The 26,379-nt window shown below is 38.1% G+C and overlaps 1 protein-coding gene across 1 annotated transcript in view; it reads right to left on the reverse strand.

Annotated features, from left to right (window-relative positions):
• PIAS2 (protein inhibitor of activated STAT 2) overlaps positions 1–21,502 on the reverse strand; it is a 93,531-nt gene extending 72,029 nt beyond the window's left edge. Inside the window, 1 exon segment of the mRNA XM_036874223.1 lies at positions 21,314–21,502. Coding sequence (XP_036730118.1) covers positions 21,314–21,337 — 24 coding nt within the window. The 5' untranslated portion in view covers positions 21,338–21,502.
• Between the last annotated feature and the right edge of the window lie 4,877 nt (positions 21,503–26,379).

The following is a 26,379-nucleotide window of genomic DNA, read 5'->3' on the forward strand; positions in this document are numbered from 1 at the left end:
GAAAATCATCTATTAAAAGAAACAATTAAAAAAACACATTTTAAAAACCTATAAAATAAGCCAAAGCTTGGGAGACCATCTCCCTAAATGCTTCCATTTTATACAAGATTTAAAATAAATTGAGTAGTCAATTCGAGAAGCAAAAAAGTAACAACAAACACACACCCTCAAAAAGAGTGAAGAATTAAAAGATAAAAGCAAGAAAACATGACTTAGAAAGCAAAATGCAAGAAGCCTGTAAAGTCAGGCCAAAAAAAGGGGAAGAAAATGAATACGGTCCTGAGAATGAGGAAAGAAACGTAAAGACCACAAATACTAAGCAAATTTCTTTAAACAAAGAGAACAGCACATGCTGTTATATTCTAATAACTTAAAGATATAGACGTAAGTTATTTCCTAGAAAAATATAAATTACTCAATCTGATTCAAGAAGAGGTATATTATCTTTGTCCTCCTCCACTTCCAAAAGTATCTGTCCAGACAAGATAGCTTAGTAAATAAATTCTACTAACTCTTCAAGGAAAAGATGGAATTCTGTTCCTTAAACTGTTCAAGAGCATAAGAGTCAGAAAAATCAAATACAGGATAGAAGACAAACATGGAAAAAATGTTTGAACACAAAACACAAGTTTTTAAAATATGCAAATTATTGTTTTTCAAATTTCAGCAGGGGAATACACTCATCCAACCAAAAGTTTAGGCAAAAGCCTGATGAAACGCCTAGTATACCACCTATTCTTTCTCATTTCCCAAGATAGATGATAATGAGTCTTTCTGTAACACATCAATATTTCCTATGAGTACAGACACATAAGCCCTCAAAGTACCCAAATAAAATAAATATGGTTTAACATAAATTTGGTTTTATACGAAAATAAAAATGGTTTAACATAAATTTAGTAAATTACTTGGTTAAGATGATGTCTGTCCTTATAGTCACATACTGAAATATTTATGAATAAAACTTATATAAAATATATGGAATTTCCTCTAAAATCATTTGTGGGGAGTAGGTGAGGACATACATGAAAAAAGACCAGAGGTGATAACTGTTGGGTATTGGGTACACGGGGAATTCTCTACCTTTGTAAGTTAGAATGTTTCCATAGTAAAAAGTTTGCTTGAATGGGAAACTGGCTGTGGGGTATATGGCACTGTACTATCTTCCCAACTGTACTATTAATCTGAAAGTATTTTAGATTTAATTAAACAAAAAAATGTCAGTTTGTTTAAAGCTAGGATAAAAAGACTGTGGTCTAAATACCATTTCCCACAAAAAGAACCCAGGCTCCTTGAGGAAACTGGCAAGTCTGGGGTAGAAAATGCACAAGACAAGCCTACAACATCCTATTCAGAGAGCAAAGAAATTATCAAAGACTACTGGAATCTTGTCAGAAGGACACAGAAAACAACCCAGTAGCCCAAGACAAGCCAATTTGAGCAGCAAAAAGACTAATAACTGCATCAGATTCAAACACATCAAATATATTAAATATCATTTGCACATAATGATACTTAAAAAAACAACTCACTGATCTCCTTTGAAAATATTGGGAAACCAACTCATTAGTATTCTGAAAATTGATAAAGAATGAAAACAATACAAAAAGATTTATTGGTTCACAAAAAAGCCATATGATTATGTGGATAAATGCTAGAAAAGCATTTGATAATATCCATTCCTGACAAAGCCTCTCAATAAACAGGAATAGAAAGAAACTCTTAACATGATAAAGGATACCTATCAGAAATCAGTAACAAATATACTTAAAGATGAAACACTGGATGATAAAGACCTATAAAATACACATTATATTTTGTCCATTTAAGAGAATTCCAAAGAACCTAGACAGTAAAAAACTTAAAAGTAACATTAACAATTTACAAATGATAGAACTTTTTATATTGGAAATGAAAGAAAATCCACTGAAAAATCAGACCCAATAATAATCAGTCAACAAAATTTTTTGAATTCTCTGTACATCAAATAGGTTTTCAAATGACTTATCAGGGAAAACAGTATTTTTTAAAATGAATCTAGGTAACATAAGGGTATGAAATGCAGAGGTATAAATTTTAAAAATTTGCAAAACCTACATTAAAAAAAACCTGGGGCTTCCCTGGTGGCGCAGTGGTTGAGAGTCTGCCTGCCAATGCAGAGAATACGGGTTCGAGCCCTGGTCTGGGAGGATCCCACATGCCGCGGAGCAGCTGGGCCCGTGGGCCACAATTACTGAGCCTGCGCGTCTGGAGCCTGTGCTCCGCAACGAGAGAGGCCGCGATGGTGAGGGGCCCGCGCACCGCGATGAGGAGTGGCCCCCACTTGCCACAACTAGAGAAAGCCCTCACACAGAAACAAAGACCCAACACAGCCATAAAAATAAATAAATAAATAAATAAACCCAAAGTTAAAAAAAAAAAAAAAATTTTTTTTTAAAATTTAAAAAAAAACCTGATAGTACATTTTTAAAAAAACCTTGAATAAATTAAGGAATATATTATGTTACTAGACAAAAGTAGTAAATGCTGAAAAGATGTCAATTCTCCCCAACTTAAGTTATAAATATAATAAAATTCCAGTAAATTTTGACAGATCAAACTTACAACAAAGAATTAAATAAAATACATAATATGACATGTGGTGATGAACACAACAGACAAAAATAAAGGAGGAAAAGGAAATGAAATGAAGAGGTAGAGGATTTGCAATTTTAAAGAAAGTAGAGCTCCCTGAGAAGGTAACTGAGTAAGTAACTGAAAAAGTAATAAAGCACCCAATGGATATCAGAGGAAGAGCATTCCAAGGCACAGGACACAGCAGGTGCAAAAATCCCGAGGAGGAAAGCATACCTAACACATTGAAGGGAAAGTAAAAGCCCATCACTGCTGAACCAGAGTAATCTAAAGGAATGAGTATTAAGATAGCAGAATGATAAGCAAAGAAAATGACAAACCTGGGGAGGGAGATAATTAACTGGATAAAATTATAATATCAAATTTGTGAGGCTAAGAAAAGATAGAACAAAAGTGCTGGGCAAAATGGCATGCATGAAGAGTGGTAAGCAGTTTAAAGTATTCTACAGGCAAGGAAGGAAAAGAAAGTAATTTTAGATTTACATACATATGTTAAAATTTCAAGAGAAAATTCAAGAAAACTTCAAGAGTCTGTGAGAAAGCAAAACAAAAAAAAGTACTAATTTCACAACTAGTAAAATGGGGAAAACATGAAAAAGAGGGAAAGAAAATGAACAACTCAAAAGACAGCAAGAAAACAGATAGGGAGACAAAACCCAGCAAAAGCAAGATGCTCAAAATGAAGGGGTACAAATAAATGCAAATATATCAATAATGCCAACAAAAAATAATGAAATAAACCTCCCAATTAAAATAGCAAGATTAGGGGATATCATTACAGAAACCACAGCATCAAAAAGATAATATGGGGTGGGCTTCCCTGGTGGCGCAGTGGTTAAGAATCCGCCTGCCAGTACAGCGGACATGGGTTTGAGCCCTGGTCCGGGAAGATCCCACATGCCACGGAGCAACTAAGCCCGTGGGCCACAACTGCTGAGCCTGTGCTCTAGAGCCCGTGAACCACAACTACTGAAGCCCACACACCTAGAGCCCGTGCTCAGCAACAAAGAGAAGCCACCGCAATGAGAAGCCCGCGCACCGCAACAAAGAGTAGCCCCCGCTTGCCGCAACTAGAGAAAGCCAGCGCACAGCAACAAAGAGCCAACGCAGCCAAAAATAAATAAATAAATCTATTAAAAAAAAAAAAAAAAAGATAATATGGGAATACTAAGAACAACTCTCCACACATGAATTTGGCAACTTGGTTGAAATGGATCGATTCCTTGAAAGACACAAACCACCAAAACTTACTCAATATGAAACTGATAATTTGAATACCCCCTCTAGCTATTCAGGAAATTTAATTCTTAATTTTAAAACTCCAAAAAAAAAAGAAATTACCACACACCCAGATCATTTTATTGGAGAATTCTACCCAACATTTAAATAAGAATTAACACCAATTCTACATAATTTCTTCTGGAAAATAGAATATGAGAGAAGACTTCCAAATTCATTTTATGACGCTAGTATTACCCTGATACCAAAACCAAACAAAGACAGTTCAAAAAATAAAACTACAAACCAACATGCTTCACGAACACAGATGCTAAAATACTTAAAGTATTAGCAAATAGAATTCAGCAATATATAAAAAGAATTAACACCAAGACCAAGTGAAGTGTTTATTCCAGGGATACAAGGTTGGGTCAATGTTTGAAATCAATGACGTACACCACATTAACAACTAAAAAAGAAAATCACATGATTATATATACATAATCTTTTATATATACAGCAATGAAGAAAAAAGCATTTGACAAATTCAATGCCCAGTCATGATAAAAATTCTCAGAAAAATAGGAATAGAGGAGAACCTCCTGAACTTGACAGAAAGCACCTACAAAAAAATCTAGAGTTAACATACTTAATGGTGAAAGAATGAATACTTCCCCCTAAGATTGGGAATGAGGCAAGGATGGGCTGGAAGTTCTAGCTAGTGGAATAAGACAACAAAAAGAAAAGACATAGGTGTTGAAAAGAAAAAAATAAAACCGCCTGTATTTGCAGATCCCAAGGAATCTGCAAAACAACTACTAGAACAAATAACTGAGTTCAGCAAGGTAGCAGGATAAAAAACCAACACACAAGTACCAATCACATCTCTATATACTAAAAAGAACATGTGAAAACAAGTTAAAAACACAATACTATTTATAATCACTCCTAGGAAAATGAAAATACATATGTTTAAAAATATAACAAAACATATACAGGACTTGTTTGCTGAAAACTACAAACACTAATGAAAGAAGCCTAAAAAGATCTAAATAAATGGATTTTCTGTGGATTGGAAGACTCAACAAAGTAACAATATCCATTTTCCCTACATTGATACACAGATTTAACACAATTCCTACCCAAATCTCACCAAGACTTTTTATGGATATAGATGAGATTATTCTAAAATTTACATGGAAAGGTAAAGGAACTAGAAGAGCTAAAACCATTTTGAAAAAGCATAGAGAGAGAGGAATCTGTCTATCCTATTTCACAACTTAGCTCAGTAATTAAGACTGTATGTAGTATTAGTAGAGGGACAGACATAAAGGTCAGTGGAACACAACAGAGAACCCAGAAATAGACCTACACAAATACACCCAAATAGTTTTTGGTGAAGGTGCAAAAGTAAGTTAAGGAAGAAAAGACAGCCTTTCAACAAATGGTGCTGGAGCAACTGCGCATCCATAGACCAAAAAATGAATTTCCACCTCAGTCTCACATTTTATATAAAAAATAACTCCAGGACTTTCCTGGTGGCGCAGTGTTTGGGAGTCCGCCTGCCAATGCAGGGGACACGGGTTCGAGCCCTGACCCGGGAGGATCCCACATGCTGTGGAGCAACTGGGCCCGTGCGCCACAACTACTGAGCCTGCGCTCTAGAGCCCACGAGCCACAACTAATGAGCCCACGTGCCACAACTACTGAAGCCCATGTGCCTGGAGCCCATGCTCTGCAACAAGTGAAACCACTGCAACGAGAGGCCCGTGCACCGTGACGAGGAGTGGCCCCCGCTCGCTGCAACTGGAGAAAGCCCACGCACAGCAACGGGGACCCAACGCAGCCAAAAATAAATAAATAAATAATATAATAAATTTATTAAAAAAAATAATAATAACTCCAAATGGATCACACGCTTAAATGTTAAAATAAAGTTGTAAAACTTAGGGAAAAAAACACAGAAGAAAATATTCAAGATCTAGGGCTAAGCATAGAGTTTGTATACTTGACACTCAGAGCAAGATTCACAAAAGGCGTAACAATAATATACTGAATTTCACCAAAATTAAAAACTTGTGCCCTTGCAAGACCCTGCTAAAAGGATGAAAAGACAATCCAACAAAGGACTAGTATCTAGAATATATCTAGAACTCTCAAAACTCAACAGGAAAAAAACAATCCAATTAGAAAAAAGGACAAAAGACATGAAGCGACATTTCATTAATGGGGATACACAGATGAAAAATAAGCAAATGAAAATATGTTCAGTATCATTAGCCATTAGGGGAGTGCAAATTAAAACCTCACTAAGATATCACTAGGTACATACCAGAATGGCTAAAATCAAAAACAGTGGTAACACCAAATGCTGGCAAGGATGCAGAAGAACTGGATCACTCCATACATTGCTGGTAGGGGTGTAAAATGGTACAGCCACTCTGGAAAACAGTTTGGCAAGTTCTTAAAAAACTATATGCACAATAATCATACAACTCAGCAACTGCACTCCTGGCATTTATCCCAGAGAAATGAAAACTTATGTCAAAAAAAAACACAAAACCCTATGCACAAATCTTCATAGCACTTTTATTCATAATAGCCAAAAACTGTAAACAACTCAGATGTCTTTCAACAGGTATACGGTTAAACAAATCCATACCATGGACTACTACTCGCAGTAAAAAAGGATGACCTACCAATACATTTAACAACATGGATGAATTTCTAGAGAATTATGCTGAGTTAAAAAAAACTGAACCCAAAAGGTGACAAACTATATGAGCCCATTTATATAACATTCTTAAAAAGACAAAATCATAGAAATGAAGAACAAATGAGTGGGTCCCAGAGATTAAGGGGATGGAAAGGAAATGGGTGTGGCTATAAAAATAATAATATGAGGGATCCTTGTGGTGATGGAAATGGTCTGTATATTGTGTCAGTATCAATACCCTGGTTGTGATATTGTACTACAGTTTTGCAAGACATTACCAATGGGGGAAACTGGGTAAAGAGTACACAGATGTCTCTGTATTACTTCTTAAAACTGTCAGTGAATTGACAATTATTTTAATAAAAAGTTTAATTTAAAATTACAAAGACCAACACTATTACAGATTAATTTTTTAATTCAATAGCATGACAGTCACAAGAGATTAAAATAAAAGAACACAAAAATGTAGGGGAAGGGGGAATTTTAAAAATCAGGCAAAACTAGCTGACCAAAAAAATTAATAATAATAATAGGTATGTTAATATCAAGCAGTAGTATGTAATACAAAAAGCATTACTAGACATAAGGAGTCACTACACAGAGTAAAAGTTTCAATTCAACAGCAATATATGATAAATTTAAATTTTCATGTACCAATAACAATTTTAAAATGTATTTTAAAAATTGAAAGAAACGGGGCTTCCCTGGTGGTGCAGTGGTTGAGAATCTGCCTGCTAATGCAGGGGACACTGGTTCGAGCCCTGGTCTGGGAAGATCCCACATGCCACGGAGTGGCTGGGCCCGTGAGCCACAACTACTGAGCCTGCGCGTCTGGAGCCTGTGCCCCGCAACGGGAGGGGCCGCGATAGTGAAAGGCCCGCGCACCGCGATGAAGAGCGGTCCCCGCACCGCGATGAAGAGTGGCCCCCGCTTGCCGCAACTGGAGAAAGCCCTCGCACGAACCGAAGACCCAACACAGCCAAAAATAAATAAATAAATAAATAAATAAATAAAGTAGCTATAAAAAAAAAAAAAAAAAAAAAAAAAAAAAAAAAAAAATTGAAAGAAACTACAGGGAAACTGAAAAAATAATTCTAGTAAAAGACTAACATACACCTGCTCTCTAAAAAAACAAAGATATAAGATTTGAACAACAGAATTAACAAGCTTAACTACTGGACATATATAAAACTATGCACCAACAAATAGAAAATACACATTCTCTTCAAATACAAAAAACTGACCACAGTCGCAACAGATTTCAAAGGACTGTATCATACAGATCATGCTGCCTAACCACAACACAATTACAAATCAATAACCAAATTAACTAAAGGATCACCCATATGTTTGGAAATAAAACTTCTAAGTAACTCATAAATTAAAGAATTCATCCCTTGTGTGATGCAGGGAAAGCAAATACATAGAAATTCATGATCATTTACGCCTGTCAAAGTGCTGAAAGTTAATAAGCAAGGTGTCCAACTTAAGAAATTAGAAAAGGAATAGAAATAAACCCAAAGGAAGTATAAAAGAAAGCAGAAATTAAGTAGGGGGAGGATACATTAAAGAGCATAAAAAGGACAAAAATTTGATTCTTTGAAAAGCTTTTTAAAATTGGCACTTGTAGCTTTTAAAACTCATCAAGAAAAGGGTAGCATTTTTTAAAAAAGATAAAAAGGACAGTAACTACAAAATAAGAGACTAACAATTTAATGCCATAAATTCAAGAACGTGAATGAAATGGATAACTTTCTATAAAAGTATAACCTACCAAAACCAGTTTGAAAATTGAAAATATGAGCAATCGTATAACCAAAGCAATTCAATCAGTGATTAAGATGTGTCCCACAAAGAAAACAGTAACAATTCTACAAGGGAGCTCTACCAAACACTCAAGAAACAAATTATTCTAATCTTACATAAACTCCTCCAGAAGAAAGAGGAAAAGTATATATATCTTTTAAATTATAGGTCAATATTACTCATTATTAGAAACAAAAATCCTACATTAACTATATTCAAACTGAGTCCAATAATGGAAAAAAGGGACAGACCAGGGCTGACTTTATACTTGGAACACAAGGTTGGTTTAAATTTTAGAAAATCAATCAATGTATTTCATCATGTTAATAGGTTACAGAAGAAAAACATATGATCCTTTCAAAAGATGCAGAAAAAGCTTTTGATAAACTTCAACATCCATTCTTTTTCTTTTTAATTAAAAAGCTAATAAGAAAGGAACACCCTTAACCTGAAAAGATTATCTACAATAAACCTACAGCAAGCAGCATACTTAACTGTGAAACTGATAGCATTCCCTTTAAAATCAGGAACAAGATCAGGATGCCCCCATCACCGCTTCTATTCAACATTGTACTGGAGATCCTAGCCAGCACATTAAGACAAGAAAAAGAAAGAAAAAAAAAGCATAAGAATTGGAAAGGAGGAAACAAAGAGGTCATTATTCACAGATAGATCTGTCCACACAGAAAATCCTAAGAATTCTATACACAATTTATCACAATTAGAAGGATAGCAAGGTTGTTATACGAAGTCGAATTGTACTTCTATACACCAGCAAGGTAGAAAATATAATTTTAAAAGATACCATTAATGATTTGACACAAAAATAAGGTACCTAGAAATAAATCTAACAAAATACTTGTAAAAGTTTAGTTGAAGAAAATTATAAAACTTTATTGAAAGAGACTGTAAAAGACCTAAATAAATGGATACCACAATGTTCATGGTTAAGAAACTTAATAACAAAATGCTAGTAGTTCCCTTCAAATTGGTTTACAAATTCAATGCATTTCCCATCAAAATCCCAACAGGTTGCATGTGTGTATCTATATAACTTTAAAAAAAGATACTAACGTTTTATGGAGGAGCAAACCAGCAAGAAGTTCCTTGAAGAAGTACAAGGCAGGAGAACCTGGCCTACTTCTGTGTCCCTCAATGACTGACTAGACGGTTTCACACCAACCCTCCCTATGAAAACTTTAAAAACTGAACATAATATTAAAAACATCTGTTTGAAGACAAGAAGCACTACAAAAGGCAGCAAGAACCTGGGAGGCCAAGACTGTGGAAAGAAGAGAAGCCTAGAAAATGGAGTCTAACATTTGATGCCTCTTTTCCCCTGGAGATAACTGCCAATGGAAAAAGGGCAATTGATAAGTTAAGAAATCCAGCAGAACTTTGAATAGACTTATAGGGCTGGGAAAACCAGAAGATATTTGCAAAATATAACCTGCAAGTCCTGGTATCTGGGATATATAATAAACTCCTACAAATGAGTATGAAAAAGACCCAATATAAAAATGGACAAAAGACTTGACAAGCCACCTCACAAAAGACATCCAAATGGCCAGTAAGTATATTAAAAGGGGCTTAACATCATTTCTCATTAGGGGAATTCAAATTAAAACCACTAAACATTCACCAAAATGTCTAAAATTAAAAGGGTGGACGAGAAAGGACAAGGAGCAACTAGAACTCTATTATTTTGCTATTGGAAGGGAATGAACAAAAAACTACAATTACATACAACAATATGGATGAATCTCGCAAACAAAATTGAGAGGAAGAGGTGAGACACAAAAAATATAATATAGTTCCATTTATATAAGGTTCAAAAAATAGGCAAAACTAGTCTAAGATGTTAAAGTCTGGCCAGTAGGTATCTTTAAGAAGGAAGAGTTTAGTCACTGGGAGAGGACTCAAGGGAACTCTCTAGGGTGCCAGTAATGTTCTATTTCCTGACCTGCATATGGTTATATTGAGAAAATTCATCTAGCTGTACTCTCATGATCTGTGTACTTTCTTTCTATACTTATGTATGCCCTATAGCAATAAAAGTTTGTTTTTACAGAAGCTGTACAAAGTTACAGTAATTAAAACAATGTGATGGTGCGGTTAGACTAAGAGTCTAGAGTCCAGAAAGTATAGATAGATCCAATTGTATAATAAAATCAGTAAGAAATAAATTTTTTTTAAAAAAAACCTAGTACAAACATGGGCAAAAGAAATGAATAGAATCTCAGAAGAGGGAAGAACATGTTAATCAGCACAGTAAAAGATCCTCAAACTCATTAGTAAAAGGAAAAAATTGAAAACTAAAAGATGATACTTCATACTCACTGGCAAAAACTTTTAAAGCCTGATAAAAGTAAGTATTAGCAAGAAAGCTAAGGAATGAAAACCTCTGTATTCCTGGAGGGAGCAAATACTGATACAATCCTCTTTGGAAAATAATCTGGCATTATCCAGTACCGTTGAAGATGCGAATATCCTTAAGTCCCAGCAATGCAATGCTACTCCTAGAGTTTCTACAGTGAAACATACTGTATTAAATATTCACATTAAATGAGATCAATAAAGACTACAAATAACATGATATCAATGCAGATTAAGTTTGTTCACAGTTTTATTTATTTATTTTGCATTTCAGAGCTTTTTGGATTTCAGAAGTGTAGATACGGAAAAAAAAGGAAACACAAATTTCCAACGAGAATGGATAAATTTGTATTTATACAATGGAAACTCAAACACAATGATAAACCAAAACACCCCAAATACATACAGCTTTATTCAATTTGTATAAAATTTAAACAAACAAAAACAAAAAATTTGTATATATAAAATGTGTGATTTATATATATATAATTTTATAAATCTATATAATGTGGATGTGATGAGGGAAGGGCACCCTGCTGACCTAATGAACTATTTCTTAACTTGGGTGGTGAGCACATGTATGTTTATTTACCTACATCTTACCTGTTATAAACAACCTTTTGTACCTATTAAACAATTTAAATATTTAAAAATTTTTAATTAGCATGATATACCCAAATACATAAACCACTATTAACCATTACCAATTCTGAGAAATGACTCAACAGAACTTTTTGAAGGAATTAGTATCCTAAGAGAGTTCAAGGACAGGTTGCTATTTTTAAAAAAAGGGAAGAAATAAAGAAAAAGAGGATAAAACTCTTGTAAATCAAAAATATAATTACTAAAATAAATTCTATGGAAGAGTTCTAAGTCAAGGAAACCTTCCAGAATGTAAACAAATAAAATGTCAATCTTGGAAATCCGATATTCACCTGTCAAGAGTCTCAGAGAAAATAGGAAAAAAATTATCAAAAAAATAGAAGATAATTCCCCAGACCTGAAGAGCCTTAAAACCGAAAAGGTTCCACCAGAAGGAATGAAAAAGGCCCACAACTAGACACATTTCACAACACCAAAGATAAGATCACCATAAAGACTGTAAACAAGGTTACCACAAAAGATAACGATCAGATTTGCAATGGATCTCTATCAGCAATATTGAGTGTTTTAAATTCCTAAAGTAAAGCTTTCAACATTCAAAACGAAAAACTGTATTACCAACTTATAATTCTGTATCTAAACTTTCAATCAGGAACAAATGCAAGCCATTTTCAAACATTCAAGAAATTAGAAAGTTTATCACCAGCATATCCTTTCTAAAACAACTACTCAAGAGTGGGTGGGGGGAGGAAAGGATTGGGAGCTCCGGATTAGCAGATACCAACTAGTATATATAGGATGGATAAACAAGGTCCTACTGCATAACTCAGGGAACTATACTCAATATCCTGTGACAAGCCAGAATGGAAAAGAACATGAAAAAGAATATATACGTATAACTGAGTCACTTTGCTGTATAGCAGAAATTAACACAACGTTGTAAATCAACTATACTTCAATAAAATTAAAAAAAAAAAAACTACTCAAGATTATATTCCAGTAAAATCAAAAAGAAGTCTAAAAGAGAAAGACATGAGATCCAAATAACAGACTTAACCCAGGAGTGCAATGTAATCTCAGGATGACAGATGTATAGCAAGATCCAGAAAGCAAGCTGCCCAAATTACAAAAAAAGGTTGAGAGCTCCAGAAAGCCCATCTTCAAGAAAAGTTCAATGGCTACAAGATGAAACCACATTGTACTGGGTTGCCAAAAACTGCCTTCAGGTTTTAAGTAAAAATAAAAGACACATTTTTCATTTTCACCAGCACTTTTTTTTTTTTTTTTTTTTTTTTGCCTGCGTTGGGTCTTCGCTGCCACACGTGGGCTTCCTCCAGTTGCGGCAAGGGGGGGGGCTACTCTTAGTTGCAGTGCGTGGGCTCTAGGCACGCGGGCTTCAGTAGATGTGGCACCAGGGCTCAGTAGTTGTGGCTCACAGGCTCTAGAGCTCAGGCTCAGTAGTTGTGGCACACGGGGCTTAGCTGCTCTGTGGCATGCGGGATCATCCCAGACCAGGGCTCGAACCCGTGTCCCCTGCCTTGGCAGGCAGATTCTTAACTACTGTGCCACCAGGGAAGTCCCACCAAGCACTTTATTGAACAACGTATTCACCCTTTTGTTCCACTACCTTCTGCCATTCTTCAGGCAACTTCATAATTCCATCTTACCAAAACTTTTTATCTTTTTAAGCAAAGAACTGTTCCAGATGCCTTTTACAGTCTTCCAGGGAATTGAAATTTTTTCCGTTAAGAGAATTTCGTAAAGACCTAAATAAATGGAAATCTGAAGGTGCAATGTCTGGTGAATACAGCAGATGAATCAGAACTTCCCAGCCAAGCTGTTACAGTTTTTTTGCCTGGTAATCAAAGAAACACGTGGTCTTGCGTTATCCTGATGGAAGATCATGCGTTTTCTGTTGACTGATTCTGGATGCTTTTGGTGGAGTGCTGTTTTCAGTTGGTCTAACTGGGAGCAGTACTTGTTGGAATTAATCGTTTGGTTTTCCAGAAGGAGCTCATAATAGAGGACTCCCTTCCAATCCCACCGTATACACATCACCTTCTCTGGATGAAGACCGGCCTTTGGTGTGGTTGGTGGTGGTTCATCTCCCTTGTCCCAATATCTCTTCCATTCCATATTATTGTACAGTATCCACTTTTCATCGCCCGTCACAATTTGTTTTAAAAACGGAACGTTTTCATTACGTTTAAGTAGAGAATTGCATGCAGAAATACAGTCAAGAAGGTTTTTGTCGCTTAACTTATGTGGAACACAAACATCCAAGTGATTAACATAATCAAGCTGGTGCAAATGATTTTCAGTGCTTGGTTTGGGTATTTTAAGTATGTTGGTTATCTCTCACGTGGTATAACATTGACTGTTCTCTATTAATGTCTCGATTTGATCACTATCAACTTCACCTGGTCTACCCGACCGTGAAGCATTGTCCAGTGAGAAATCTCCAGCATGAAACTTCGCAAACCACTTTTGACATGTTCGATCAGCCACAGCACCTTCTCCATACACTGCACAAATCTTTTTTTGTGTTTCAGTGGCGTTTTTACCTTTCTTGAAATAATGAAGCATAATATGGTGAAAATGTTGCTTTTTTCCTTCCATCTTCAATATTAAAATGGCTATACAAAAATTCACCAATTTTGATAAGTCTTTTTTTAAATGCACGCTGATATGACAGCTGTCACATACAAGCTAACAAAATTGTTTCGAATGAAGTTAAAGATAACTAAGTGCTACCAGAGCCATCTTACGGGAAAAAAAGAAAGAACCTTTTGGCGAACCCAATAATATTAAAGTTTAAAAATGGTTTCCATGAGCTCTCCACAATCATGCAGGGCTTTATTATATTTCTCCTTTAAGGAGCCCAGGTTTAACAACACAGAGGTTCTCAACAGCTCCACACTACTTGGCTCTATAGTAACTAATACTTATATCAGCACACATATTACAAAGGCTGGTTATTAGTATTCAATTTCTAGAATCTTCCTGTAGAAGCACAGAGAAGTTTAGAAGAGTTATAAACCATAATATAAATGCTATAAATCTTGACAACGTAGTATCAATAGAAAATGAAGGCTAGAATGGGGAAGAAAGGTGGAGGCTGGGAGAAACAAAGGGAAAAAGATGGGTGCTAAATCCTCTTTAAGACTGGGAACTAAAGAGAGAGTGTCTAAAACTGATGGGTCAAGAAAGAGAAATTTAACTGCTACAAAAAGTTTAAAATAATCAACAGCAGAATTAGGAACAAAAATGTAACTGGTAGAAATCAAAGTGCTAGGGCAGGTGGAAAATGAAATGACCTAAATTTCTTATCTACTAGAGAGTCAAGCAACAGATACTGTTTATAGAGTTGAAAGAAAAATCAAGATATAGAAAGACACGCTTTATTTTTGAGTTTTGGAATTAACCTAAAAAAAGAAAAACAAAGGAAAAAAATCCACATTAAAGGCAGTTATATAAAGATTTAAGACAGAACTTTTACTTTTCTTTTTGGATTTTTCTGCATTTTCATTAAAAAAAAGAATGAAAGAAAAAAAAAGATGAAGAAAAGAATAAGAAATTTTAAATATATTATTAAAGCCATTACCAGATTGGGGGGGAAAAGGTCAAATAATTTGTCTAAGGTCATACAGTTGAAAACCATGCATCTCCAATGCTAATATCAAAAAAAACCCAAAGAACAAACAAAAAAAACATACCTTCTGTGGCATAATCTATATCTGCTTTTTTACTGACTTGTATGAATAACCAAATGGAGAACTCAGAATGTCTATGTTAAGTTTATATTGTTCTCTGCCAAGTCACAAAAAAAAAATCTTATTCGTTTCACACCATTTTTCCAAAAAGTCTAGGAAAATGACCATGTTACTAGTGGGTTCAAAATGAACATTCATAGAGGATAGTTTGGACTATGATACCAATTGATTCCACATCACTTTTACTTCAACTTCAACTGTGAATTTCTTAAATTCAGATTCCTGAATAAAAACAGACTAGCTGCCAAGACAACTCAATGGGGAAAGAACTGTCTTTTCAACAAATAGTTCTGCGAAAACTGGATATCCACATGCAAAGGAAGCTGTATCTCTACTTCACACCATAAACAAAAATTACCTCAAAATGGATAAACAATCTAAATATAAAAGTTAAAACTATAAATATAAGCTCTTAGATGAAAACAGGAATAAATCTTTGACATTGGATAAGGCAATGGTTTCTTAGATTTGACATCAAAGGCATAAGCAACAAAAGAAAAAAGATAAAATTAAAAACATCTGTGCTTCAAAGTACACGATCAAAAAAGTGAAAAGATAGTCCATAAAAAGGAAGAAAATATTTGAAACCATATATCTGACTGAGAACTTGTAACTGGAATATATAAAGAACATAAACAGTAATAAAAAAGCAAACAACCCGGGCTTCCCTGGTGGCGCAGTGGTTGAGAGTCTGCCTGCCAGTGCAGGGGACACGGGTTCGAGCCCTGGTCTGGGAGGATCCCGCATGCCGCGGAGCGGCTGGGCCCGTGAGCCACAGCTACTGCGCCTGCGCGTCTGGAGCCTGTGCTCCGCAACAAGAGAGGCGGCGACAGTGAGAGGCCCGGGCACCGCGATGAGGAGTGGCCCCCGCTTGCCACAACTAGAGAAAGCCCTTGCATAGAAGCGAAGACCCAACACAGCCAAAAAAATTAAATAAATAAGTAAGTCAGGAGCTCTTTAAAAAAAAACCTAACCCATGAAGGAGTTTAAGTCCTTATTGTTTAAAAAAAAAAAAAAAGCAAACAACCCAATTAAAAAAATGGGCAAAAGGTCTGAATAGATATTTCTCCAAAGAAGATATACAAATGGCCAATAAGCACATGAAAAGATGCCCAACATCATTAGTCATCAGGAAAATGCAAACCAAAACCACAAGGAGATAGCACTTCACACCCACGAGGACAAGGATTCGGAGAAAGCAGAACCCTTATACACTACTGGTAGGAATGAAAAAATGGTGTAGCAGTTGGAAAAGAGTTGGGCAGTTCCTCAAAAACTTAAACAGAGTTACCACATGACCCAGCAATTCCACTCCTAGTTATATATCCAAGAAAATCGAAAACATATGTCCACACAATACTTATACACTTGTAGATAAGTGTTCACACCAGTCAAAAAGTGGAAATCACCCAAATGTACATAAATTCATAAACGGATAAACAAAATGTGGTATATTCCATACAATGGAATATTATTCGGCCATAAAAAAGAATGAAGTACTGATACATCTACAAGAATGAACCTGAAAAGATTATGTTAAATGAGAGAAACCAGACACAAAAGGCCACATGTAAGATTTTATCTCTATGAAATGTCCAGAATAGGCAAATCCATAGAGACAAAGTAGATTAGCAGATGCTGAGAGCTGGGGGAAAGAGGGCATAGGGAGTGACTGCTAATGAGCATGGGTTTCTTTTGGGGTGATGAAAATGTTCTGAAATTCAATAGTGGTGATGGTTGTATAACTTTGTGAATAGACCAAAACCACTGAATTGCACACTTTACAAAGCTGAATTTTATGGTACGAGAATTATATCTCAAAAAAAAATCTTTTTTTAAATAGACTAGCTAAGATCCAATCCAGAAAAACAAAGGCAAAAATGCTGAGAAAAGAGAAACATTTGGAGAATTTGTTAGAAAAATGCCACCTTTATCAGAAAAGATATTCATGTTTACCAGAGGGAGGGTGCAGACCTAAGGAGCAAACAAACACAAAAATGTTTACCACAGCTAAGAATCTCTTGGTTTACTGACTATAAAAAAAATTATCTATTTCATTTTAAATTAAATATTTGGTTTTGAATGTGCTTTCATAGACATGATCTTAAATGAAGTCCTCCTGGAAATTTAGTTGTATCCACTAATAACAGCTTTGAATTATATGGTGAATTCTGTTAACATCTATCATATGTATTAGTCTATTTCTTTGCCCAATAGTTGGCAGCTTGGAGGGATGAGGACCTCTAACCTCAACACTCCCCTTCCCCATTAACTTCCCATTCTCCCTCTGTATCCCAACAGCACCCAAAGGTACCAGGATGGCAAGTAAGGAACCAAACCCTCAAGCCTTCTAGGCAGAAAGTCTTCTGTTATAGAATTATTTAAGCCTCTTATTAGATCTTCCGTGTCTGGCTTACCAGTATCTATTAAGAAAGTTACTATCACTGGCTCTTCCACTAGATTCCTGCACACACATTCACTCTCATTCTCTGACATGCACAGAGATAATAAACTCTCAATGCACAAGAGAAAGAGGATGAGGAGTACAGGAGAGAGAGCCTTAAAAAAAAAAAAAGTTAGTACAGTAGATCCCCCCTCCACTCCCACACTTGAGAGAAGAAGGAAGAGTGGATTAACCAGGTTAAATTGTAGCAGCGACCTTTTTAAGGACTGCACCAGTAGGAGTATTGAAATTATGCAACTGGAGGAGACAAGGGTAGAAAAGCCGCTCTGGTTGAAGAAGAGGTGAGGGACTTCAGACTCCAACTACTCTGCCTCTCTTCCACCACTGTGCCTGGCACTGCTAGAGAATGTTTTGGAGGAAGAAAGCAGGGCAACAGTGACAGAGGCCTAGGCCACCAGACTGCATGAGCTTTTCCCAGGTTAATTCAATAGTTAGTTAATTCACAAACTAGTTAATTCACAAATTCCTAACAACATAAATGTTTTAAACAAGCAACCACTGAACTGAATAATTTCTTCTCTAGCACCTTGAAAGCTTCTAATACCTAATGCACTATTATAATCATCTTTGACTATACAGCCCACAATTTCCCTTCACAGAGAACTTATCCCTTCCTTTCCCTCAACCCATCAGGATGATCTTGTGAGTCAGGTTTGTATGATGTGACTCTAACCTCCTGGCTATAGATAATTAGGACAGAAGTGGACCCTCACCGATCCTCTCTCCCAGAAGAAATGAAGAGAGGTGTGCTGGTATTCTACTGGTCACTGGAACTGAAAGCAGCAAAGTGTAGGGATGCCATATTCTGCTGTGACTGGACAAGATCTCTGGTACTGGCCCACAGGGCAGTCTCAAAAACTGAAATTGTCAGGCAGCCTCTTAAGGTTCTACAGGAGTTGCCTCGTCAAATAACTCCCCTCCCCCGAGCAAAGCAAAGGCACAGGAGTCACTGAAGCACAGTGAAGATGACCTTTCCCAAAATTCCAGACCTCCAGTACAGGAGACTCCAGCACTAGCCAGCAGTGACCTGCTCTGGTTATACGGGCTCCTAGGAAGTGGCCCTGAATGATAACGGACAAAGATAAAGGAAATCCTCTCAGCAGCATTATCAGCAGCCAAATATGTGGCATTCAGGTCGGCTGGCCATTTCTTCTACTGCCAAGAAGTTAGCCAACAAACCAATGCCCGTGATTTTTCCTGGTCCTTCAATTTACTTCAAAATATATTCTGTAGCAGAGACCATTTAGAAAACCCTCGATGTTTCTTCCCCTTTTCCTCCTTTCTAATTAGATTTTTATTCAGTTGTCCAGTTTTCCCTACGATATTATATATCATATAAGCAGGGTATTGTTTATCATTCAATTTAGTTCATAAAGTGCAGGATGGTAGCTAGGAGCACCACATGGACCCAAAGGAAACTGAACAGAGCAGTACAGCTTAGACTCTAAGGAGCATTCACTCTAAAGCTAGACCTCTGAGGTTAAAAATCCCAGGTCTTCCAGTATTGAGCTGTGTGATCTAGGTCAGGTTATTCAACCTCTCTGTGCCTCGATTTTTCACAGAATTGTTGTGAGAACTAAATAAGTATGTATGTAAAGTGCTTAAACCAGGGCCAGGCATGTAATAAGCACTTTCTTATAATGGATATCTGCCATCATCATCATCATCATCACGATTTGCAATGGGGAGTGGGGAGAGCTACAGCACGTCTTTAAGTGTAGAGGATGCTACTGAGCAGGTAAGGCAAAAACGGGGGTGGAGCACTCTTTCAGCATTTGCACAGCCCATACCCTTCCCTCCTCTGAAAACTCTCCCCAGTTAGTCTCCTAACGTGAACTATGGCAGAGAAGCCATCTTCTAGCAAATGCAGGGAGAAGAAAAGACAGCTGATTTACAGAAAAATATGATGAAGCTGACCCACAAAACAAAATGGGAGGGAAGAGAGAGGGGTATGGGATGGAGGGAGTGGGGAGGGAAGGGGGAAGAAGGGGAGACAAAGAAAGAGAGAAAATCTTGGTTTCCAACCACTTTCCTGTTCCTGATTCCACTCCAACCTAAGCACTGACTGCCCTTTCTGCCCTATACCAATAAATAAACTCTTCACTTTTTATTAAGCTTTGACAAACAACAGAAAAGTCTAACACAAGCCTTGGAAAACTTTTCATCAACAACAAAAAAAATCTTAGAAGAGGTAAAGTTATATAATCCGTTACTACACAAAAACCAAGACAATACTGCAGATAAAAATAACTACAAACTTCAGTATTCTCAACCCATTCTAAACCTAATGCATGAATTTACACAGGTGAGGCTCAGGCCTGGTTGTTTCAAAAGCTCTACAGGTGTTATAACCTCTACAGCTGAGGCTCAGACACTAACACCCTTACACTTATCAATATGAACACCCTTTACCTACTATCACAGTTCTCTGTATAAACTAGCATAGAGCATAAAATGCATTAATATACTTTTCTCTTTACTGGGAATTAAATAATTTTTGAAACAGCATGAGAGAAAATGGCAGGCATTATTCGAACTGAAACAATTTACCTTTAGATCAGAACCATGAATACGTTCCTTTGCTGATGTTCACCAAACCAGCCAGGTAACCAGACAACATGCTTCCCCCGCATCCCACCCCTCTCCAAAAAGCAATAATAAACATACAAACTGAATCTTTCACCAGATTTCTCTTCCTTCTTATTCGGAAACAGTAATGCTAACAACACGTCTATGGTTGTGCAAACTGATGGCAGTTAACTTAATTTCAAGTTCCTGTTCATCCCTTTTTTGAAAGACTTTTTTTTTTTTAATCAGGGTTTCCGTCCTTAAGTATCCCATTTATGCCGCCAGTAATTCTGCGATCCATAAAAAAATCTGGCTCGTTTATCACAATTCTGTCTCAGTTGAGGGCTTTGAAGGTTATGACCCCACTGGAAAAATATCTTTTCCGTTCTAATCCCAACACAGCGCATTTCAAACCTCTACTATACAAAGGTTAACAACAATAAAGTTGTGATCTTGTTCGAAAGGCTAGGGAGAAAAAATTTTCAAGTGCAAAACGAGTTCACAAACCTCATGACAACACGGACTTTGCGGAGTTCTTACCATGGCACTAAGAAAATACCAAGGTTTAAGACCGATCATTGAAGGTAGGGTTCCCAAAAGACCACGCTTCTCCCCAAGATGTTGAGGAAGCACTGGTGGGAGGAAGGGGCCTTTCTCGTGACAGATCTGACTAAGCGGTAGCATCACCCACAGAAGAGAGAGAATTCCTAAAAGCAACTTCACGTTTCAGAAGACAGCCTCCCACCAAGTGAGTAGCCCATAGACTTAGGAATCGACAGACACGTACACTCCTCGCGAAGGTGGAAAAGCAAATCCTGCTTCCCACCTCACCCCTTAAAATAAACGAGGAAGTTGGGTCCCCACGAGCCCCTCCCGAGAGCGGCCCCGAAGCCCCGCGCCAGGTGTGGGGACCCACCGACCGGCTCACCTGGTCCCCAGGCCCGCCACCACCGGGTGGCACGGGCTTCCTCCGCCGCTTCGCTCCCCTCCCCCGCCCGCCCGGGCGCCAGTTCGAACGCGGGCCGGGGCTCGGGGCTCCGCCAACCGGTCCGCGCGAAACAAGAAGGTGGCGGCCGGCGACGCTGCGGCTTCCCCGCCTCGCCTACCCTCCCCTCCCCCGCGGCCTCCGCTCTCCACTCCCACGCCCCCGCTTACCCTCAACTCCTCGAAATCCGCCATTTTATACCACCCGCGGGCGCCGCCGCCGCTGCCGCCACAGCACCCCCTCCCGCTGCCGCCAACGACACCGCCGCCACAACGGCCGCCGCCGCCGCCTCCAGCACCATCCTGCACTGGGAGCCGCTAAAGACGCCGCGGCCACCGCCGCCGTCGCCGCCGCCTCCGGGCCCGTCACGTGACAGCCGCCGGAGCTCCGCCCCCGGCGAGCGCGGCCCCGCCCCCCGGCGCCCCGCCCTCTCGGCCAGCCGCTTTCCGCCCGCGTCTTCCGCCAGCGCACGAGGCCTGCGGCTCTGGCCTCGCCTGAGTCCCCGCCCCCTCCCGCCGCCTGCCCACCTCCCGCACGCCTTCCGGCGCCCGGCCCTGTCGCCGTGCAGCCCTCAGCCCGCGGGTGCTTCCTCTCCACGGCGCGGAGGCCCAGTCCCTGAAGCGCCCTCGCGACTGCAGCGTTACCCGCGGGACTGGAGGAGGGCCTGGGCTGGGGGAGGGACGGAGAGGAAGAAGAGATGGCCGGGACTCGTGACGGGAACATTTACAGTGCCCTTCCCGACGGTGGCTGTGGACGGAGGGAGCACCCACAAATAAAGGCATCCCCCGGAGTAGTTGTGGCGGAACAACCTAAATATGGGTGTTGGATAAGCTATTGTTCTGATCTAATGGGGCAAGGTTGGTGAGACCTCTTTGGGTTGCTAATATCCTCAGAGTACTAACCTGGCTGGCTCTTTCTGACTTTGAAGGGCGACTGAATGTCAAGGACTGCAGAGTTGAAAGGGTTGGGGGGGGGGGAAGTTGGAGAAGTGAAATAGGAGAGCGCCCAGAAGGGCCCTGATAGAAAGTCGAGGGGTCAGGGAAATAAGATAGCTGGGAAAGATGAAATGTCAGAGGAAGAGAAGATGGAAGGAAGTTTCACGGCACTCCTGACTTGCTGACAAAGGATGAGAAGATGCTGAGTTAAGCTGGTCAAAAAATTCTCTGGACCAAATCCAGGGTTTAAATTTCCTTGAAGAGGTGGATGGAATCCATTTAAGACACCTAATGTTGATCCCTGGGCCAAGAATAGTTTACCACTACACCTCTTCGCCTAACTCCTGTTCATCCTTCAGCTCTCAGTTTAAGTATCACTTCTTCAGAAAGACCTTCCCTAAACCCACATGCCCCCATTTTAATTCAGATCCCTCTCTGACTGCTCATAGGATCTGAATATTTCCTTCCTGATATTTTTCCATGGTAATTACGTAGGTCTTTGTGTGATTATTATATAAATAATTATCGTTTAACTTTTTTTCTTAAAAATGTTTTTAAACCCGCTAGACTATAATGACTGACAAATGCCTGGAAAACTGTGGGCCTCTTATTGGTTTAATGAGTAAAAGAATGAACAGTATCTAGAGTAGGTTCTAATTCTGGCTTTCCACCATTAACTTTAGCTTGGCTTATTCTTGATCTTGGCTTATTCTCCTTAGACCTTGATTTCCACCTCAGTAGAGTTTAACATTGTTCAACAGACATTAAGTGAAGGCCAATGTGAGCTAGGATCTTCAGGGGAATAAAGATGAATAGAATACAATACAGCCCTTCCACCAAGGAGCTTACAACCCATAAGAAGCACCATGCGTGAAATACTGAATTTACTTTCTAAGCACCTGTCCTGTTAATCCTTTCTCTGCCTGTCTCTGAACCCATCAATCCTCCTGATCTCAACATCTCTCTTTTCCTTTCCACTGATTTCTTCCTCCTTCCCTATATCCGTGTTCAAGCCTCCCAGATAGTTTCAAGCCACCTTTCTTCTTTTGCCAAGCACACATCTATTTTAATCACATTTCTTTGCTCCTTTACACTTTACCTTAACCTTTACTGAAACTATACAGTATCAAAGAATATGAACAATGAATTTATCTTTTATATTCCCAATTTTTTAGTCTGGAATTTTTAAACACAAACAAAAGCTGAAAGCATAACACAATGAATATCTGTATACATTCCAACTAGATTCAACAGTTATTAGTATTTGAACAATTTTTATTAAGGTATAAATAACATATAGGTAAATCCTCCTATCTTAAGTAAACTCTTCAATTAGTTTTGAAAAATGCTTATCAAGATACAGAACATTTTCATCACCCCAGAAAATTCCCTCCTGCCCCTTCCCAGTCAAACCTCCCACCAGAAATAACCAATGATCTGATTTCTAATACTGTAGAGAGAATTTTAAAACGAGGGAAACTTATTTTAAAATGCTATTATAGCCTCGATGCCAAAACCAGACAAAAATTAATTTTCCTATCTAACTTACAAGCAGATTTTATGCCAGTAATGCAAGGGTGGTTTCACACTAGCATATATGTTAAAGAAATTGGTAATTTGATACAACTCAACAACTAAGAACAACCAAAAAATCTGGATTTAGAAAATCAGAAGCAAGTGCCAAATGTAAGGAGTTAACCAGTCAAAATCTTAGAAGGCAGTATTCGAGGCAGTTAAACTGAACATTTATCCTGAGACATTTGACAATCCAAAAGTAAAATCTATAAACTGAGCTATGACTTTTGCAGGTTTGCTGGGCAAGAGAGACATAAATCTAAATCTAGTGCCACAGAAGAAGCAAAGTCCAATAAACACCCTCCATATTTAATACAAGATCCCGTAGGGTAAAGATAAACCAGAAATAAATCAGCACTTCCACAAATTGCGTTCAGGTTTTAATAGCAATCAGGAAATCTCACTCCTTGAATACTGAATAAACAGATCCTAGAGTGGTACTCCACAGACACTGGGCAGAATCAAACAAAAATTCTCTCCAGATGAAGATATCATTAGCCCAAACCTCAAATTAACCTACATAAAATTTTACAAATTAAATGACCAAACATAATCAAAAATCAGAAAAAGACTGCAATAAAAGCAAGCTTACACAAATAAGTAAATAAACAAACCTCGAAAAAATAATCTAATAGAGACTCTAGAATTGAGATGTTTAAGAACTCAACGGATAACTTTATAGGTATATATGTATATTACACATGGTTTAAGAGAGAATTAATAACCAGAACATGTTAGAAGACTATTTAGAATGAAGCTCAGGGAAACAAAAAGATGGAAAATGCATAAGAAAATATTAGAGACATAGATTTGAGACAGAAGATAATGCTGGAAAAGTCTAACAAATGTTTAATTGGAGTCCTCAAAGAACAAAAAACCAAAATGAGGCAGTAGCAATATGTGACGAGATAAAGTTTGAGATTTTTCAGACTGATAAAAAAAATCACTGTAGGTAAAGGGTTAACAAAACCTTTTCCTTTCTACATAAGAACTTGACCTTCAGTTAATTTTCTAGCTCTGTTCACCTGTAAACATGATAGAGGTTTATGATAAAAATGACCTCTGATTAATAAATTTCCTCTGGACCAGGAGGAACTATAAATGGTCTACATTTATAGACCTGATGCGGATACCATACTTGGGACTTTTCTGAGTGAGTTAAGTTCACCAGTAAAATATAGCAATTTTAAATCTGTATGCACCTAATGACATGCACTTAATGCATCTTACAGAACTACGGTGAGAAAATCCACAAGTACAGTGAAGCATTTTACCATACCTATCTCAGTAATTGATACAAAAAGCAAACAGAAAATCATTAAAGATACAGATTTTTGGAAGAGCATAATTAACAAATTTGACCCAGTGATTACAAATAATGTGCAGAAAATGCATTATTTTAAGTGCATATGGAATATTTACCAAAATTGAGCATGATAGAGTAAGCCTCAACAATTTTAAAAATTGTGATAAAATATACACAACATATCGGGCTTCCCTGGTGGCGCAGTGGTTGAGAATCTGCCTGCTAATGCAGGGGACACGGGTTCGAGCCCTGGTCTGGGAAGATCCCACATGCCACGGATCAGCTGGGCCCGTGAGCCACAACTACTGAGCCTGCGCGTCTGGAGCCTGTGCCCCGCAACGGGAGGGGCCGCGATAGTGAGAGGCCCGCGCACCGCGATGAAGAGCGGTCCCCGCACCGCGATGAAGAGTGGCCCCCACTTGCCTCAACTAGAGAAAGCCCTCGCATGAACCGAAGACCCAACACAGCCAAAAATAAAATAAAATAAATAAATAAAGTAGCTATAAAAAAGAAAAGTGCTTTTAAAAAAAAAAAAAAAAAAATATACACAACATAAAGTTTACCAACTTAACCACTTTTAAGTGTACGATACAGTGCCATTAAGTATAGTCATGTTACTGTACAGCCATCACCACCTTCCATCTCCTGAATTCTTTTCATCTTGCAAAACTGAAACTCCATACTCATTAAACAATAACTCCCTATTCTTTTCTTCCCACTGGACCCTGGCAATCACCATTCTGCTTTCTTCATGACTTTACTCTGGGTACCTTATATAAATGGAATTATACATTATGTGTCTTTTTGTGACTGGCTTATTTCCCTTAGCATGATGTCTTCAAAGTTCATCCATGATGTAGCATATGACAAAAAATGTTCTTCCTTTTTAAGGCTGAATAATATTCCATTGTATGTATATACCATATTTTGTTTATCCATTTATCTGTCCATGGACAGTTAGGTTGTGTCTTAATCAGGCTGGGGTACTAAAACAAAATACCACAGAATGTGTGACTTAAATAGCTAACATTTCTCACAGTTCTGGAGGCTGAGAAATCTAAGATCAAGGTGCCAGCCTTCAGTGTCTTATGAGGATCCACTTCCTGGTTTACAGATGACCACCTTCTTACTATATCCTTACATGATAGGGAGAGAGAGCTCTGGTTTCTTGATCTTCTTATAAGGGCATTAAGCCAATCCTAGGGCCTCCACCCTCATGACCTCAGCTAAATCTAATTACTGCCCAGAGGCCCCACCTCCAAATATCATCGCATTGGGGATTGAAGCATCAACATATGGGTTTTTGAGGGACACAGATATTCAGTCAATAGCAGGTTGCTTCCACCTTTTGATTATTGTGACTAATGTGAAAAAATATCTCTCCTAGATCCTGCTTTCAATTCTTTTGGGTATATACCCA

The sequence above is a fragment of the Balaenoptera musculus genome, chromosome 14 (assembly GCF_009873245.2).
Source record: "Balaenoptera musculus isolate JJ_BM4_2016_0621 chromosome 14, mBalMus1.pri.v3, whole genome shotgun sequence".
Taxonomy (NCBI): Eukaryota; Metazoa; Chordata; class Mammalia; order Artiodactyla; family Balaenopteridae; genus Balaenoptera; species Balaenoptera musculus.